At 42.5% G+C, this 19,832-nt stretch overlaps 1 protein-coding gene across 1 annotated transcript in view; it reads left to right on the forward strand.

The window, feature by feature from the left end:
* Nucleotides 1-19,832, forward strand: part of ttll5 (tubulin tyrosine ligase-like family, member 5) — a 44,464-nt gene that overhangs the window by 9,487 nt on the left and 15,145 nt on the right. The window contains exons 13-28 of the mRNA XM_044046994.1: nucleotides 3,677-3,758; nucleotides 4,359-4,420; nucleotides 7,320-7,414; nucleotides 8,038-8,088; nucleotides 8,841-8,942; nucleotides 9,929-10,020; nucleotides 10,542-10,604; nucleotides 11,212-11,360; nucleotides 11,638-11,893; nucleotides 13,572-13,689; nucleotides 14,010-14,156; nucleotides 14,836-14,927; nucleotides 15,072-15,220; nucleotides 15,490-16,071; nucleotides 16,149-16,336; nucleotides 18,168-18,307. Coding sequence (XP_043902929.1) covers nucleotides 3,677-3,758; nucleotides 4,359-4,420; nucleotides 7,320-7,414; nucleotides 8,038-8,088; nucleotides 8,841-8,942; nucleotides 9,929-10,020; nucleotides 10,542-10,604; nucleotides 11,212-11,360; nucleotides 11,638-11,893; nucleotides 13,572-13,689; nucleotides 14,010-14,156; nucleotides 14,836-14,927; nucleotides 15,072-15,220; nucleotides 15,490-16,071; nucleotides 16,149-16,336; nucleotides 18,168-18,307 — 2,368 coding nt within the window. The remainder of the gene's footprint in view (nucleotides 1-3,676; nucleotides 3,759-4,358; nucleotides 4,421-7,319; nucleotides 7,415-8,037; nucleotides 8,089-8,840; nucleotides 8,943-9,928; nucleotides 10,021-10,541; nucleotides 10,605-11,211; nucleotides 11,361-11,637; nucleotides 11,894-13,571; nucleotides 13,690-14,009; nucleotides 14,157-14,835; nucleotides 14,928-15,071; nucleotides 15,221-15,489; nucleotides 16,072-16,148; nucleotides 16,337-18,167; nucleotides 18,308-19,832) is intronic.

The raw sequence follows: 19,832 nt of genomic DNA on the forward strand, positions 1-19,832 counted from the left end.
AAAGCAGTCATTTTGCACAATAACTAACTGCTTCGCCCCACGTTTGATTTGAAATAAAACACGAAAAACAAAATGAGATCAGTGTTTCTATATTTAAGCCTTTGTATAGACAAAGACATGACGGCAGTTCAGTTGTGAAGCACAAAAGCAATTAGGTCCCACGCCTTTGACTAAGATGCATAATACATTGTGGTGTGCTGTAAACATGCCCATTATCTTTCTTCAGCCGTATCAGTTTACTATTGAATTTAGTGTCATTTTGTTGCCTTCAGACGGCCTGAGGCAAGTTAATTACAGCATTCACTGTCTTTTCTAGAGGATAAAGTTTCCAAAGATAGACACTGAAGTTCCAGAGGACCACCCTCGTCATCCTCTCCACGAGGATCTTTCTGTCACTCTGTGATCATGTTGCATGCAAGCTCGCCGTGTGTGTATGTCATTATGTATGGATAATATGAATCCAGAGACATGCAGGAACCAGTGCAAAGGGTTTTACATGCACACGGGTCTGTCTCTGCTTTGAGGAGTCCAGTTGAGTGTGTGTCTGTGGGCTTTAACTTGTCTGTTTAATAAAACCCACCCAAACCACCAAGGAGTCATGTTCAGTCAGCCCTTGTCAGCTTCTCCCTTCATGCATTAGTTCTCACTCTCTCACAACACAGCCGACAGTGCACCCAGCGTTCATCCCGGGCTGTAATAGGTAAAGCGTACAGTAAATACAGGGCAGTGAATGAGCTGATAAAAGCAACCATTGTTTGTGAGGTTTTATACAGTCTCTAGCTATTCTGGAAGGGAGCCATGCAAACACCATAAAGCACATTATAATCTTAATTTACTGCAAATTGTTCCCCGCTATTTTAATTTCTATTAATGGCTTTAATACAATGTTTATTGTTTTCAAATAGGATTTCTTTCAAACTACACTGTGTGTATCTAAATAGGCATACTGTAACACAAATCTTTTTATAGCTCTGTAATGTCTCATGTGGGAAGAAATGAAAACAACAGATTTTTTTTATTTTACATTGGTAAGGACTGTGTGTGTCTGTGTGCTAGTTTGTGTGTGTGTCTGTCTGTCTGTGGAGAGAAAATGCCACCCATGCAGCTCCTCACCGCCGCTGTGTGATTAATGGACAGTCTTTTTGCTGAGGGATGCTGATTACGAGATGTTTTGACTAAGATCTGATTAGCCAAGCCAAAGGCCTATTTTATTACACACAAAACATTCCACTTACTGGTCCTGTGTGTTCCACTGAATGTCCCTCATTAAGTGCTGAGTGTGGTTGGATCCCCCGTCTGTGAACCACTCTCCCTGTTCTACATTTATCAAAAGCTCCCACACACTTCTCTGCAGCACACTCGATGACAGTGTGGCTGCTGTTTCTCTTCAGGAGGCAGACATTGATTAGGTCCAGCTACCTTATTAATTAAGGCAATAGATGTGTATCTGTATTGATTTAATTTCTTCTTGCGGCGCTTGACTCCAATCTGTACCAATGTGCTCCCCCCTCAACAGTCGAGGAACAGTTCAGCAGGAATAACATATCTCAGAGTGATGCAAGACTAATTCAATTGTCTATGAAGTAAACACACATGAAGGGAATACTTTGTGCTGCTGCTGTTGTTGTTGTGGGCCAGGGTGGGGAGATTATTGTTTTTGGGCGTTTGTCTCTTGTGGTGAAGTTTCCAACAGCGCCCATCCAATGATTTAAAAAAAAAAACCCCAAACTTCTTCATCATCCCTTTTCTCTGTCACAGTTCTTCCCTCCCTCCCTCCCTCTTTAATGGGTGTGTTGTCGATGTTCGCCGCCTCCCCTCTCCTTGTCTGTGATGCTTGTTGTGGGTTCTCTGCGGGCACGTTTAACAGCGCTCCCCCCCACCCCCCACGGCAGCGGTCGAGCCACAGAACAAACGTGTCTAGCAGCGAGTGGGTTTGCATGGTTTTTGGGGGCAGAAGCTGCATCTGCTCCTAATTGGGGGAAAATGCACTGCACATGGAGTCTGCATGTCGGGGGCTGGTGAGGTGGCGTAACACCTCCCACCCTCATTTTCCTTGTTGTTGTGGTGCCACTGATGAAGCACCGCAGGCCCAAAACCAATGAATCCCCCAAGACTAATGTATAATGTTTTATGGCACACACACCACACACTCTGTCTATCTCTCTCTTTGCATATGGGTGTTTTATACAACCTTATACAACCCATCATCACAAGTTAAATAATTTAAAGATGACAGTTGAAATGTATTTTTAAGTTCATCCTGACTTTAATCAGTTCAGTTTCAAATCTGCAATTTGCAGTTACACCCATGCTGAACCAAATCGAAACCAAACAGTGTTGATTTTACTTTAAAAAAATGCAGATAATCAAATCTAAGGAGTGTTCTCTTAAAAAGTAAGCATGTGAGCACATCAGAATTTAGCACTTCTTAAAGTCCTAGTCCTAAAATCAAGTTTTTTAAGAAGGGCTTTCAGGAAATCATAAAACCTGTGTCTATAGCCATGTCGGGCCGCAAACACAATCTATTTTTATACAATTTTGCAGTGAAAATAATTAGATGTAACACCCTTTGAAAAGTACTTTATTTGACTTTATCTAACTGTCTTTCTTTATTTGGTCTCAGGCATATAGAGCGCCATGTACAGCCTCGTTCTGTTGAACTGGACCTGCTCAACGTTATCCGACCAAGTGCTATATTGAGCCATTGAGCGCTGTCACGCTGGCTTTTGTATGCTTGACACTGGCATTGACCTGAGATGCGAGAACAAACAGTGGTGGTTGTGGCAGCTTTGAAACTCCCAAGCCCCCTCTGCCCCCCCGCCCTATTCTCAACACAGTCTGTTCTTTTGAAGTACCATTAGAAGGATTTTTCTTCTGGCTCTATGGCTGGGGCTCTTTTGCCCTGCCCATGTAAAATAAATGTGGTTCTTCCCGCACGCTGCTGCTGGGGCCGGCGGGTCGTCGGCTTATTGGGTGACACTCCCCAGAGCAGTGTGAAGGCTGTCACAGAACACACAAAAAGAACTGAACACAGTGAGCTATATATCGGTCTGTGAAACAAGAGAAAAAGCTCCTGACCGCTTTTATTGTGTCACTCTTAGAAATTATACAGTGATTCAGTTCATATTTATTTCCTTAACTTGGTCACAGTGTACGATAAGGGGTGGTGGTGGTGGGGGGGGCAACTTTTCCTGGTAGTCGTTAGAGTGCTGCCCTTCTTTTTTAATGTATAGTGACAATATGTAGACTGCCCAACGTTCCCAGCCATGAGCAGATGATTGACTATACGTACGAAAATATTCACAGCCACAGTTGGGTTTTTGATCTTCCATCTTACATAAGCAGATTCACGACAGACGAAATGTGTATGTACTTAGTTAATGCAATCGAGCCGATCCCTCAGTAGCAGACATGGTTGACTGTCTCGTTCTTGAGTGATTGGATTTATAACGTGCGTGTAATGAGGAGCAGAGAGAAAGACACCATGTCGCCAAGTGCCACATATAATGGGGCTGTGATAGAAACACTGGAAATGTTTGTGACTGTGATACCCTTCATCCTTTATTTTCAGTAAGCAGATCACAGAGGTTTCTACTTCTCTCTCTCTCTTTCTCTCTGTCGACTTCCCAGTCTGCGGCGAAAACCTTTTGATTAATTTCCTGTTTCCCCTCTACAGAGCTGTATGGTTTTGATGTGCTCATTGACTCCAACCTCAAACCCTGGTTGTTGGAGGTGAACCTCTCTCCCTCCCTGGCCTGGTGAGTGACACTCTCGATTATTACACGATTTGATTTGTTGTTTTGAAAGAATTCTTGCTTCCACTGTAATCAAAATTTGCGTCTATCTTCGTTAAGATGTTTCGCGCTGTAACAGCTACGATTTAGTTTTTCTGCAGCTGCATAGAAAGTAGCCGTGTTTTTCCTCGTTGACGTGCAGCCGATTGGCCGGGAAAAACCACAAAAGCACTCGAATGTGGTATCAGCACACTGCCAACTTGGATTTGGTTCCCAATACTGTGATTTAAAGAGTGGCTTCTTTGTGATTTCAACTTGTATATTCTGTAAAAAACGAAAATCACTCAAACTTGATTTTTCTTTGTTTATCCGACTTGTTGCTGGTTTTCTCGAGGCTGGTCACAGCAGCAGTGAGGGAAATGGCCCTCGCACTCAGTTTGTGCTGTACATGGTTGACAAAATGTTGCTTTTAGCCAGTTTAGACAAACAAAAAAGCTTTAAAAACAAACAAACATGTACCGTCTTACAATAGCTGGTGCTGTTTGTTTTACATTGTGAATGTGAGTTTTGTCATTTTTGTATTTGCTCCTTTGTTTAATTCTTTTGACATGCTTTTATTTACAGTGATACGCCCTTGGATCTGAAGATAAAGGCCAGCATGATTGCAGACATGTTTTCGCTTGTGGGTGAGTGCATGCGTGCGTGCTTAAACACTAAACTTAATACATCTTCCACCGGGTTCCCAAGAGATTACCATTCATAGGCTGAAACAAAGTACATTGAATAAGTAGGAACACTTAACATTTACTAACCGCCGCATAGTTTGTCGTCTCTTAACGGATTAATTGAAACTGCCTAGGAAAATGCAGAAATTACTCATACACAATGTCAGAGTAACAAAATATTATTGAAAAATAATGACTTATCTGACAAGAGTGAGATTAACAAATATATAAATTGGACAGAGATGTGAGATTTTGATTAAATGAATAGCGCTGTGTAATTATGCTGCGTTTAATTCACCACTTTCTCTCCGAAGGCTTAAGTGGCTTGTTCTTGTGAGCAGCACGTTTCAAGCTGCCGGAGACAGTCTTCTATTGTCTAATGCCTAAGGTTTTTCCTGCATTCCACTTGTTGAGTTTGCACAAAGTGCCAAAAATAGGTGTATGGCTTTATAATGGGAGCCGCCGCGTTGAGAGAACAAACCGCAGCCTTGATTAATTAACTTTCTAAATGACGTGCAGACAAAATTGTCAACAGAGGCCTCCGTTGTTTTGTAGTTATTAAGCCCTTTTGAGAAACTGGATCCTACATGTCAAATAAAGCAATATTTAGCAAAAAAAATACCTTCCCCCTGAGGCAGAGGTGAATACTGTTATAGACCAGTGTTCAGGTGTGTCTGTGTTAGGTTTCCTCCCTTTTTAATCATCGAATTCTCATGCACAAGACTGAACCAAGAAGAATCTCACAACCTGACCACTATCACCACATATGCACACATGAGAATGTGCTTCATCCTTGTAGATGTAACATAATATTAAAGCTCTAGTATGGAACCATTATTGCCCCTGTGGACTTCTTAGTAATTACCACAACACTGTGGGTCCCCCTCTCTGGTTTCAGCCTAATGATGTTAAATAACTGGCCATTATATGTGTGAGTCTCTGTGTGTGCGTACTGTATGTCACAGGTTTCAGGCCATGCTGTGGCCTGAAACCTTCCCCTCCGGCTCAGTTAATGAAAGAGTATAATCCTAAATTGCTAGTTATCTTTGGGCAGCGAGGTTACGACAGGGTTGGGGGGGGTTAGGAATGAGCAGTGGCATGCAAAACATAGCACGTCTATTATGTACCAAGTCGGCTGTTGGCTGATAACACTTGGGCCGCATCCCAGATCCCAGTAAATAATGACAGCATTCCATTAGCATTCATTTTCCCTGCCTGTATATACGTAGCTGTCAAAGGTCTTTTGTCGCCCGTGTTTGTGATAATTGCACGGCAGGAGCCCCATTCTCTTTCTGACGGCTCGTATGAGGTAAAACAAATAGCCCGCAGCTCCGAGCTGTCAATAGACTGGATTCAGCCAAGAAGTGACTGCACAGTACGACATAAATATAGTGCATGTCTGTCACATTTCACTTGCTCACTCTGTGGGAATTGATAAGCAGTCATAGATTTAAATCCTATCGATAGGGTGTGAATTACCATTTTAATTCCAAATAGTGGGCTAGTGAAGGGAAATGTATCTCCTTTCTCCGTCTGTACTCATTTTGGGAAATGTATCTATTTGCTTTCTGGCAAAGAGTTACAGCAAGAAACCACTGTCATGTCTGTCAGCACATAAACAGGATGAGGCTGCAGCCTGTAGTCAGTCCGTGTAGCTCAATATAAAGACTGTGAGGGCTACAAACACCAGATTTTTTCCAGACAAATATTTTTATTGATGGCTAACAGGACGTGAAGAGGATTTCAACAAATAAGAAAAAACAGAAGTGCTTTTGGAAAGCATTTTATTAGCTTCTATTAATGAGCTCAAGAGCCGTCGCTAGGCAGCGAATGTCACAGTAAATTTGAGCCTGAATAACTGTTCCTGCCTTTCCATTCTTCATGCTATGCTATGCTCGCAGGCTGCAGTGTTACAGTCGTGCAGTCAAGATTCAGACACAGGAAGAGTGATACCAATCGTTTGCCAAATCTCCGCAACAAAGTGACTCATGCTTACTACTCTTGTCAAACTATGCCTCTGAGCGAGGAACCATGTCAGTGGGCCACATCAAGTCAAATCTAGTCAAGTTGTATATCTGCAGCACAAGTCATACACGGGGCAACACACATAATGTTGAGCAGCAGTGAGCATGACTGTAGTAAAACATTTCTTAATTTGCAGTCTTGAAAGATTTGACTGCAAACATGTCATTGTTTCAGTGAGACATGCTTAAAGTAGTGTCATCTAATGGACGACACAAACAGAAGACTTGGTGCCTCCCTTTTACATGCACACTGGGAACTATGGTGGCCCTATACCAGAGAGGATGTCAGTCTTTTTAAGCATAAAAATGCAAAACACATGCTCTGGCTGATTTATCTGTTTCTGCTGCCATAGAAACATCATCCATTTCCCTAAAATAAATATAAAGGGCCTTTTCTAAAATACAAAAAGTGTTACATCCAGGTCTTGGGAAAAAACCTGGGTGCAATATAAATAAAGAGATTCCCACCTCCCAAACCACCAACAACACATAAAACAAACAATTTTAAAAGGTTTAATAAAAAAACAAAGTATGCCATGTCTGCTGGTAGTCTGGCTGTGAGTGGTTCAAATGAAGTCCACTTTAGCTATGATGATCAGGGCCTGTTATAGTGGAACCTTCCTGTGCTAGATTAGTTACCTGCCAGGATTCACCTAGACACCACACGGCCAGTCAATAAAGCATCATACTCACTCACACACACAGAAAGAGAGGGACAGAAACAAGTAAAGAGAGACCGACCCTGGGGTCGTAACAGGTCGTATATTCTGGACACAGTTGACCGTTATAATCTGATGTTCCTGATAGAACCCCCTTATGTTTTGTGCCCCCCACAGGCTTAGTGTGTCAGGACCCGTTATTGAAACAGCCACGCACTGACCGCATCACCCTGGACCCCAGCCTCAAACACCCAGCAGGCTCCAGAGCCCAGGTACTGTGACACGCACGCATGCACTGAGTCACCCTTCCTTGTGAAACATTCATTTTTTGTTTCTCACAGTGCATTCCTGCCACTGTCACTGAGCGCCGCGCTCTTACCCTCATGGAAAATCCACTGTAATGCAAAACAACTGCTAATGAAATTACAGTGTTTTAGTGACATCAGATCGTAAGAGCTACTCTCTGTGTCTTATTGTTTTATCATTTCTAATCAAGTGACTAATGCTCTCTACAGGCCTTGTTACCTAATGATGCCGAAAACAGCTAATGCACTTGGCTCCCGCCGCTCGACTACTGCACACAGATTTGGCACAGGGTCCGCTGCGGAGAGATTACTAAATCAGACAGATTACTGCTCCACCTTATATTGTTCAAAGGGCCTGTTAGAACACACAGTTCAAATGTGTCATTGTTGTTAGGCAGTATACAACTTCATGAAGTTTAAATGGTCATGTTTACATCCCTAATAAAGGATAAACACGATAAATAAGTTGATTTTTTTTCCCCCTTTTTGCTGCTGTAACAAGTGGATTTTCCCGGTGTGGGATCTAATATAATCTAGCCTCATTCTGGTGCTCCCCCACATCTCATTGTCTTCACCCACTGCTTCTTTAGAAACCACTCTCTGCACCGACAGCCGCCGCCGCCGCCGCACACAGCCGAGTGGTAAGTTTTCTTCTGACTCCCGAAAATATTAATCTTCTTTTGCCCTTTTTCTCCCCCTTGCAATTCCTTAATGCCTCTTACATTACGGGTAAGAAATTGCTTTCTGCTTTTTGCTTATTTGATTGTGTGGCAATTACTTTCATGGTGGCAGACAGATGGCATATATTGATCCTAATGCTGTATTTTAATAGAATTCTCATTACATTAGCAGCAAAGTGGCTTTGGTGAGCGAGTGCTTCAGATACTGCAGTATCTGCTGCACAGAGGCGGTGTTATTTAACCCCACACAAGCCCAGCACTAAGCCAGCACTGTCACAGAGGTTGTTGAAGATTTCCATGTGCCTACAGTGAACCTGTCCTCTCTCTTTACTTTGATTAGGGGGCAACAGTTGAGACGTTTTCAGTGGGATTAGGCCTTGTCACTTCTTGGCTCACGTTGTATCCCCCCCAGCCGTGTCAGACAAATTAAATGTAATCCCCCTGCTATTTAGATGAAAAATTCTGTATATGATCCCATGGGGTTGCGCCTCACTGTCTGGCCCAAGTTCCTGCATCCATGCCAAAGTTGTCAATCTCACTCCGATCATGCATGCATGCAGCGGAGCAACCGCCAGGAATGCCAGTGTGGAACAAAAATGTTCCAATTTATGTGACAGTGCGAGGAGAGAAGAGGGTATTTTTGTTACTCCTTTTAAAAATCATAATTCCTTGACAGGATTTTTGTTTCCACTCTTTTCCCCTTGTAACAACAGAAGGCTGCGTCTGCCAGTAACCCAGAGACAGACGGGTCAAGAGAGAAGGAAGGAGCTAAACAAGGTCAAGGGGACAGCACTTTGAGCTTGACTGCCGAGGAGGTGAGGTCTTACTAACGGCGATGTGGAACATGATGTGTGTGAGTTTGCTAAATGAAGATATTATGGGATCCCGAAAATACATTAAGCCGTGTCTATTTCAGTGTCTATTTGTTATTTTTATTTCTCCACACCTAGCAACAGCCAGTAGCTGGAGCCATTTTGTTTCTGGGTCCATCCCATTGTTGTAAGCATGATCTCAGGAACATCTTGAGGGAATATCTTCAAATTAGTTTTAAGTGTTCAGTTGGACTGGAGGATGAAGTGATTTAATTTTGGTTGTCAAAGGTTAAGGGCACTGTGACACTTTTTTTTTTAGTCCTTTGAACAAAATCCCCAGATAATCCCTTCAGATTCTGTAACGTTCACAGATGAACTGATTATTATTTGGTCATTAAAGGTCATTTTTATGTTTTGCATATCAAGGTGACATTTTTAAAAACAAGGTTGACCTGATTTAAGTATGTCAAAGGCCAACATAACTGTGCATGTTTTTGTCTTGTGATTGTGATTCCTTTCAAATTTGGCACCAACGTTCACCCATGGTAATTTGCCATGGGAATAATACACAACTCCTAATATGGACATCCTGGAGGTGTGTGTTTATAGGTCACATATTCAGGCTTTAAAAAATGTGTTTTTTTTCATTGTTGTTGAGTCAAATTTATATAGTGATACAAAGTAGCAATAATTGTGCAGATGTCACAAATGAGACCATTTTTCTTTTCTTTTTTGTTCATAAAAACGAGCCAAGCGAACTTTGAACTGTGACATATTTCCAAATTTCCCATATTGAGTCTGATTTTTTTAGCACTTTTTACTCAGGTGTGTTTATATAGTTGGTGAAAATGAAAGAAATTGTTCATCAGATTGCCTTGGTTGTGCCGAAAAAACAGCATAGTAAAACAGTCGAAAAAGTGTGTCGTCTGAAACACACAATTTCAGTTATTGTTTTTTGTTGTTTTTTTTTGTTTTTTTTACAAATATAGATCAAGGTGCTGAGAAGGATAAAGGAGGAGTATGAAAGACGAGGAGGCTTTATTAGGATCTTTCCCACTGCAGAAACATGGGCGCTCTATAGGTAAGCTTTGCCAACGAGGAGCACTTGTAATGAGGGGGTGTTGGTCTATAATTTCTTCCAATATTAACATTGTTCTTTAATAAAAGTAGATGTGATATATTGATGTCATCGATGGCCAAAACCAGCCCATATGACTCCTCTAACTGAACTACCAGATTGTTTGTTTTTGGAACACATTATTTCAACGTTCCAAGAACGGCTCATAACCCGCGGCGACTAATTGTAGAAATTTAGAGAGGAAATCCTTTTTTTGTGCTTACATTTCATATTCCGATATGAGGATTTGTTGCTTGATTAGATCCATGGCTTTGCAAGCAGCGGGGATTTTGTGGCATTTTTAGCAGCATGTTATTGAGGGGTCTGGGCAAATTATGGTGTATGTAATAGTGATTGCGTCCAGAGTCGCTATATCACAGAAGCCCTCATTTTAACACATTTGCCACAAAGTAGAGTGGTCAAGGCTCATTGGGGCCACTGCCTTTATGATTATTGTAATTTGCGTATTATCTTCTTTCTCTCAGTGGATATCTGGAGTCCAAGACATCAATGAACTACATGTTGGCGAGCAGACTTTTCCATGGAAGGTAAGCATTTCCACTGTGGTCGAGATTGGGGAATAAATCTCTCCATCAGTTTGTGGAAGCGGTCGGAGTCTAACGTTTGTTTGGTCTTGAATAGGTGAGGGGAACAGCTGAAAAGATGACGCACTGTCAACTTTTCCAGTGTGCTCTGGAACGCACTGTGGGGAAGGAGGGCAAACAGTTAAAGTTGAACTGGGTCTTTATTTTTTATTTTAATAGAATATGCATTCATGTGAGTTGAAGTAGTGTGGACTTTCAGGTTTTAACCACAGATCTGGGATCTGGCCCCCAACTGAGCCCTTCTATGACTTTTCCATCTTCGGTTTGGAAGGTTTTCCGATTAGAAAGAAGTTTCTTTCAGATTTCAGTTGCTGTTATTGTTTGCCCTTTATTCTCTCTCTCTCTCTCTCTCTCCTTTGGACCATCACCACCGTGTTGCTCATGCCAAGTTCTGGTTGAACTACTTAACCGTACTAATTCTTCTCAGAACTGGCTTTAGTCAGAAAATGTGCTGAAAGGTGCTCTGCATTTGTTGCGGATATCTGTGTGTATAAATGTTTTATTGTTGTCGTTATAACCATTGTTTTCCATGTCCTGTTCTGTCTCGCAGGAATGTGAACGGGAATTTGCAGCTGCAGGTGGACGGCGTCCATCGCTGTCACGTTGTCCAGTACGAGAGGAAACTGCTGTCTCTCGAGGCACGTAAGAGGAGACAGCGCCACCTGACTCTTCGCTCTGCTGCGGGGAAAAAAAAAGCGGGTAGGCCTGATGTGTTCTGCTTCGTTTTAGCAAAACGCTGTTTTTCTGAAACTGAGACGAGCGTAGCTAAGTGGGATAACATCACACACTAATACGCTTTTGGTTCCAATAAATAACTCCCCTGTGTCATGGTGAGGTTGGCCAAATATGACTCTGAATGATCTCATTTCATTGCAGCAACAATAAAAAGCCTATTTTGAGTGTATACGTGTCACTGCTCTGAAATGCCAACGATGCAACTGACATTTGTCTTTCCTTGCAACGCTGCATACCTCAGGGAAGGAGTCCAAGGCCTCCTCGACGGAGAGCGGCAGTCAGGAGGGAGAGGACTGCGATCGGGAGGAAAAAAAGAAGGGGAAACAACTTCTCTCGCCAGTCTCACATAAGGCTTTGGTAGCAGAGCAAGTAAAACAAGTGGCCACACCACTGGAGCGCTGCCATGGTGAGGCTCTGTCCAACTCAGAGGCAGCGACACACTCTGCCAAGCCCAGAGTCAACCTGCTCAACATCCTTCAGCGGGGTTGGGACCTCAGGTCAGTCTGCATTCTGGGCTGCTGCTCAGGTTGGCTGCTGTGATCATCTTCCTCCCTGACTCAATTTTCTTCTGTCTCCTCCAATCTTTCTCTTTTTCACCAAGGAGAAAGTCCTCAGCAAAAGGACTCTGGGGTTATGTTTACCAAATTTTCATCAGTGTGGTCTTAAAACTGTTTCCAAAACTATTTATATGGCGACCCAGTTTTAAAAAGATGACATACTATTGGCGAACCAGTCAAATTCAAATCCAATTCATTCATTCATTCGTTCATTGTCCACCACTTTATCCTCCACATGAGGGTTACAGGGGTCTGGAGCCAGTCCCAGCAGACATAGGGCAAAAAGTGAGGTACACGCTGGACAGTTCGCCAAACTACCATTCACTCTCACATTCACACCTACAATCAAATTACAGGGTCCAGTAAACCTCAGCAGGTTTTTGGACTACAGGAGTACCCAGAGAAAACCCAACCACACACCCACACACACACACACAGAGAACATGCAACCCACACAGAAAGGCTGCCGGTCGAACCAGGATTGGAATGACTCGAAACTGGCAACTTTCTTGCTGTGAGGCAACAGTGCTCGCCAGTGTTCTGCCGTGTGGCCCCAAATCCAATTCAATTTGTGTTCCAATTCAAAAGTGTGTCACAGAAATTAACAACTGTTCACTGAGCAGAGATAACATGGCATAACAAGCTTGAATGAATAATGAAGGGACATTGCAACTACCACAGTTTTATAAACACTTTCAGTTGGAATTAACAGTTTTAAAACAAAAGATCTAAAGAAACAAATAAATAAACAGTATACATTACACTGGAGATGGGAGTTAACTCCTAATATTATTTTGAATAGCAGATGTATGTTTAATAAATGAATCACAACTGATTAAATGTATCTGGTCTGAGTAATATTTGATAACATCCAATCGACTACTTTGAAATTTAAGTGGTAGACCGTTTATGATTACACCCAGATGAACTCACAGTGCTGCATTCACTGACACTTAAAGTGGAAGAGGAATAAATCCATAAATCCATGAAAATCAAATAATGCTTTTGGAATGGTCTCAATTTTGAAAATAATGCAAACGCTCACAGTACAGTATGTGCGGTATGCTGCGTGTTTACGGACGCGCAGCAAAGATCTCTTCTCTTGTCAATTGCAGAAGTGTGCCTGCGATTATAATTTCAGGAGGAATTACAATAACAAGTCTGAGTTTGCAGAAATTCCGCAGTGCCTGCCAAGACTGTGTATGAAGCAGAGAAATTATAGTACAGCATATCATTCTTCTTGTCTGACAGCTTCTTCTTTTTTTCCCCGACGACAATGTTCTGACAGTTCTCACTCTAGGTTTACCTGAGCCTTGAAGACCGTTAATCAGGACAAGAAACATTGTGTTTCAACAACCTCTGGCTGAAAGTGATACACATTGTACCTGTTTTTGTTGTCTCACTTTTCCTGGATAATGTGACAAAATTGGAATGGAGTATAATAATGCACTTTGTTGGAACAGATGTTCTCACTGTTTCCAAACCGGCTGAAAACTTACTACATAATGTTTGCTGTTGCTTCTTTTTCGCCCTAATGTTTTCACCTTTACAGAACCTTTCATAATGGTTTTCCTGTTTTTTCTTCCTCTTTTTTTTTTCTTCTACATGTCCTCTGTAGCAAGGTGCAGGCCAGGATGGCCTTTTCCTCGTACCTTCAGCGAGTCCAGCAAAGACTGTTTGCAGAGAGCAGAGCGAGCGCCATACCATCTTGGCCAGAAAAAGACAATGACCAAATGGTAAAATGATCATTTTAAATCCGCTTTTTCCTAATAAATGGACACTGAGTGGGAAATCCTGAAACATTTTCCCTCTCTTTATACTGATTAATATTCTGTTACTCATCTGTACCCTGGCTGTAGCTGAAATATGTACAAGGCAGTTGTGGCTGCACTGGAAAGTCTACGTTGTCATCATCAGTGACCATAAACCTTTGGGGGGGGGGGATGAATATGGTCTCAGGCTGATCTCTAGCACACACACAGATACATGCATATGGAATAATTGTGGCACGATGAATGGATGATCCTGAGACTGTGTGTTTACTTTGTCCGCACAGGAGCTGGTGATTCGTTTTCTGAGAAGAGCGGCGAGTAACCTTCAAGAAGACATTAAGGTGGCGTTGCCCAGTCGCCAGTTACCGCTCCAAGACCGTAGACGCATCCTGTCCCACCAGCTAGGGGATTTTATTCACTGGTACAATAAGGTACCCATTGTCACACAGTGATTTTTATAATTGTTGGAGAGAATGCAAAGAGCGGATATACGATTGCGTTGGTAGGTAAAAGGTAGAGACAGTAAAAGAGTTCAAATTACAAGCAATTAAATTCTGCGTAACGGTTTAACAATTTAATTACACTTCATTTCTTGCCAACCTTTTTTGTGTGTAAAAGAGAGGCAAGGAGTGCAAAGGATGAGGCAAATAACTTATGTTTAGAACCTATTAGAACACAGGAGCATTTCAGCTGCTTTTTCCCCCATTACTATGATAAGAATGTGTAATATAGAGTGTCTTATATCCTTTTTTCCCCCTGTACAACCTTGACAATCTGATGAACTATATAAACACGCCGGATCAACAAGTGCTCAAAATGTTTAAAATCGAATTGAATTTGTGAAATATGTTAATACACAGTTCAAAGTTCACATGGCTCGTTTTTATGAATAAAGGGAAAAGAAAAAACTTCTGCACTATTATTACTACTTTATATCACGAATAAAAACTTTGAGTGTTGGCTCACCCCAGTGTGCTTGAATTTTCTTAGGTGGTTTAATTTCTGCATCCCCTTTTTAAAAACATAATCACACGGTTTATGTTTATCTGGAAATAGTTTGCACAACACATATAATCTGCTCTCTTTTTTTGTGTCTTCAACACAATACAGGAAACTGATCATATGATGAAAAACCAGGAGAAAAGCAAAGAGGAGCGTTGCATAAACCCCAGTGTATTTCACGAGTACATCAGCGCTGCAAGGTTAGTGAATTGGCTGGAACGTATACCATTGTTCAGGGTTTTGGCCCTTTACCTCTGAACTTATACAGTATATGCTACCGAGTGTTGAGTGTGTTGAGTGATCTCAATCTGCCACATGCATTTATCTCCTGTTTCCACTCCCAGTGAAAATGATCTGGAGGAAATACTGACATTCTACACTCAGAAAAATAAATCAGCCACCGTCTTCCTCGGAACAAAAGTCAAGAGTGTTAAGAAAGATGATCGTGAAATAAATGTGAGAGGAGATTCTGGCAACTGTGAGAATTCCAAAAGTGAGTTCCTTCCATCCTTTTTTTCCCTTATTTTTGTTACCCTAGGTCTGGTTTATGTTTAATATTTTATCATTCAAGCACTGTAAACAGGAATTGTGACATTTGCAAAAAAGAAAAAAAAGATAATAGAAGGATTGAGTCATCTGGGGGTGAAGAGAAGGTCAGCTTCAAATGATTAGCACTCTTTGGAGGAAAACAAATGTGTGTCAGAGGCGAGGAATGGCTAACTCATGATAACAGGGCTCTGGCTTCTTTCGTCCTTTGAACAGCTCTGTCTGTGGCCAACGAAGATTCCAGCGCTTCAGAGTCCTCACTCTCCGCAGGGAAAGTCAGCAGTGACCTAGACATCAAGGCCACGGAGAGACAACCTTCTGTACGTGCGCCGTCTGGAGAACAACAGACAGTGGTTAGACTGAGTAAAGCCCAGCCAGATGTCCAGGCGTCTCAGCACTGCTCTGGCTTTCCTGAGACTTTAGACTGCACACATGTTCATGTGCAACACTGCTCTCCTGCTCCTGAATCCCTCCCCCTTCACTGTCCACCACCGCCGCCGCCCCCCCAGCCGCCATCCTATGCACAATCACTGGCAAAGTCTCAGTTCTGCCACACCGAAGCTCTCTGTGACCCTCCTGCGTACACCTCGGCCCCAGTGCTAACGCAGCCCCCGAGAACGATGTGGACAGCTGCGTCCTCTGGCTCTTGCACAGTCTCGACTGGGCAACCGACCCAGGGGCTCAGGAGGATTCAGTCTTTTACCTCACCCACATCCGGTGCCGGGGCAGCCTCGTCCATCCCGAGTGCAACGCACATCTATAGTCAGAAGCTCTCAAGGCCCATATCTGCAGGTCAAGGTAAAGTCATTTACTCCATTCAGACCTTGAACTGACATCTGCATCTTAATGTTGTTAATTCATGTTATAATCTTCAGTCAACAGAAGGAGCAGTTCCAGTAAGCTGAAGTCAAACTCACTGGGGACCTTGAAGGAGTTAACCTCCCTGTCTGCCCAAGCTCAGTCCAACCAGCAGGCCTTTATTTCAGCCCTGCAAAATCTGGCTGACAAGCAGGTTGCTCACCAGTATGCCAGCTCCAGCCACATCAACCTGCTAACACAGCACGTGAGTTGTTTATATTTTCACCCTCTGCAACCCACCGAGCTGACAACCTATGCCCACCAGGAGCAGGAAGTTTCACAGTGTTTGAATAAACAGCTTGAGTTATGAAGCAACTGTAATGTAAATCTGTTACATTTCATGAGCGGAAGAGGAATCTGGCCCCTCTCTAGTAGTCTCTCACTGTGAGGTCTCTGATATTCCTCTTTGTTGATGTGTAAACCTGGCTCTGACACTGTGCCGATGCGCGGCGTCTAGCTGCTCGTTCCCCTCTGCAGACCTGTTGGAGCCGGAGGGTCTGCTGCCTCTTACCGCCTCTCACCTTCCTCCCTTCAGCCCTCAGCTTGCCTGCAGCCTGTGGGCTGGGGTTGGTGCAGGGGTGACTCTGGAGGCAGGGGTTTGAAGCCGACTGGCCCTAGTGGCGAGCCGCATCAAGCCTCGGCTCTGTGTGAGGTCTCATTATCAGATGCACCATGGGGGAGTGATTTCTGTTGATACTTAAGAAGCAACCACTTTTTTTGAGGTAATTGATGCCTATAAATAGTGGAATGTGGCAAATTGGCACTGAGTGGGGGGAGCGGCAGCTTCACAGGCTCCATCACCACCTTCTCCAATATTCCCCAAAGGTTTGTCATTTGGCACAAGGAGCCCTACAACCTCTCCTCCCTCCTCCTCTGCCTAGCAGGTTTTTTTTTTGTTTTTTTTTCTGTCAAAAGTTTTTTGTGATGGCACCAGACCACACAGACTGCAGTTTTTTTATGGCTTCTCTTTGACTGTACTTTATTCTGTGTGTTCTACAAAGGTGTTTGCTGTATTTCCTATGAATAGTTAATCACGGGCCATGGCAGCGGCAGTTTATTTTTCAGAGTGAAACAGTGCAGTGTTTTGCACTTGAAGGTACATTTAGAATGTCAGGGCTCAGATCTGAAGTCATTAAATCATCGCTGAACTGAACGGAGACCTTTGTAAACAGAAACATCACCCTGCTACACAAGTTGACCTCTAAGTTTCTAGTAATTATTCACTCTCGTGCTAGGCCACATACTGGTGTCAAATGTTATACAATACACAGTATATTGGGTTTATGTGGTAAATAATTATTTATTTACATTATGTAATTACACATAGTGTTCAAAAAATGATGCCTAAATGATTTATGGCATTTAGTATTTTCATATACAGTACACGTTTTCATTTCCTCACTTCACAACAAGCAGTTTCTAAAAGTACACCCAGTCTACAGCAATAAGTAACTTAAGGCTGTAGCTGTGTAACATCTGTGCTGACACATTTTTCACGCTGTACAAGGCTTGGCAGCTTTACAGTTTTCCCATTGGACGTTTAGTGCTACCCGGCAAGAAATAAAGTAAATAAAACACCAGATCAGTATGATTAATTCTTACATTCGATTACAGCAGCAAAGCACAGTTCCCATGGCGATTGCGGAGGTGCAGTCGCTGCAGAAGTGCTGATGTGGTTGTAAACAGCTGACGAGTCATAATAACTGATTCTGTTAAGGATGGAGGTTTGGGGGGGAGGGGGTAGTGGGTCAGGGGAAGGGACCACCTGGATTTAGTGCAGAGTGGAGACTAGCAGTGCCATGTGCCGTGTGTACATTTCAGACAAGCACCATATACAGGGGAATAAAGTAGCTGATGTAGGAGGGAAGAAAACACATAATCACTACAGATTTTTACTGCTTTCCTGATTTAAAATCTGATTTAACGTTGATGTTGTTGCAACTGAATACTAACAACATCCTGTGGAAGGATGACAAGTGTAATTATTTAATTTGTCGTGTGTGTTTTTGGTTAAAAGTCTTCTCCTCTGCCCACAGTTGACCAATCTGAACCTGGCCACCAGGATGCTCGGCAGAGACTGCTTAACACTGAACCCTAAAGTACGTCACTCTGTCGCTATGACCCAAGGGCCAGTGAAAGCGGTTCACTCTGGAACAGATTTACTCGGCAGCACTGTGTGAGTAAAAAGAAATGTATCACTGCTTCCTTTGTCTATTAAAGGTTCAGAGGAAAGTCTTCTCAAAGTTCTCAAAAGATAACAAGTCTTTGATATTGGATCTAATTGTTTGATTATTTCATTAAGTCTTTTATTTTATTTATGTGGGTTTTTTTAAAGTTAGTGGGTCAGTAAATACAATTGAACAACATAAGAAAAATACACAAAATCTAAAGATAATCTTAAAAGGTAAAAAGAGTCAGAAGATATTTCCTACTTCACTGTTAAGTCCATTCTACATTGTTGTTCATGAGAAGTTCCGCTATGCTTCGCTTTCATGATACAATTGTGTTTTAGACTGTTTTCCTTCAGTATGTGAGTGTTATAATTAGCTCATAAATATGAGCATACCTTTATATTTGACAACAGTACAACAAAGCTGATTTTAGAGTGGGCAGAATCAAGTTAAACAATTCTCTGAAAAGATTGTTCAGTAAACGAAAGAAAATATGAACATAAATGGAAATTGTTTGACTTTCTGCAACTACTTCAAAAACCCTTCCTAGGTCACCCCACCCACAGCACACCTCTGCTGCCCTATTAGGACCGCTTCACTCCCTTTGATCAAGTCTCACCATTGTGCTCACATGTACTATTTACTCTACCCTGTGCGGTGCAGACTCGATGGAGTTCACTTCCAAGATAAACAGCACGTCTCAGCCCGAGTTTGTGATGCTGTGCTCATTATGCACTCGGCGATTCCTGTTTTAGGAATCAGTCTAAAAGATTTAGAGATTTAAATACAACAATTCATTCAGTTTGAATGTGATCAAGACACCATTCAGATCTGGTATTATCATCCACCCTCAAAAATCATATCACATCCATCCAATCTGTCATGAATGTGTCCTCAGATTCGATCACAGAAACCTTAACTTTACCTAACTTTTACATGAGAGATTGTGGTGTCCTTTGTGGCCATACTCAAGGCTCTATTAGTGGTCTGTGACAAATGTATGCATTGGTCACAATTGGTCTAAAAGGAAGTTCAATATGGGCCAGTAAATTAGCATTTGTTTCATTCTTTTAACTGTGCTTTGTGGAGCTAAGTAGCTGCAGAGAAGGCAGCTCAATTCTGGGAGTGTGTGAAGCGTCTTGGCTGCTTAAAACGTTGCACTGCGGGGGCGGTGGAGGCGGAGGCAAGGGGGTGTAGTGTCAACACCCACATCGACGGTCTGCTCCAGACTCCTGCCTCCACGAACCTCCATCCTCCTCTCACTCTACTCAAAAGATGAGAAGGTAGGAAGGAAACAGAAGTACAGAATTTGATCATGTGGTTGGCCTTTGGTACCAGAACCTGTTTGAGATTTATGGTGCAATTCGCCGAGAGGTAATCGTCAATGGTCGACCCTAAACCTTTTATTTTTCTGTTGATACGTGAGTGACAGTCTCTCAGACAGCTTGGCCCCGATTGTGGACTCTGTTTTTCCAATCCAGCCGTTTCTTGTGTATTGAGCTGTAATAGAATTCCAGGAATGTCTGGCCT

This window comes from Solea senegalensis, linkage group LG16, assembly GCF_019176455.1.
Source record: "Solea senegalensis isolate Sse05_10M linkage group LG16, IFAPA_SoseM_1, whole genome shotgun sequence".
In the NCBI taxonomy this organism is placed as follows: Eukaryota; Metazoa; Chordata; class Actinopteri; order Pleuronectiformes; family Soleidae; genus Solea; species Solea senegalensis.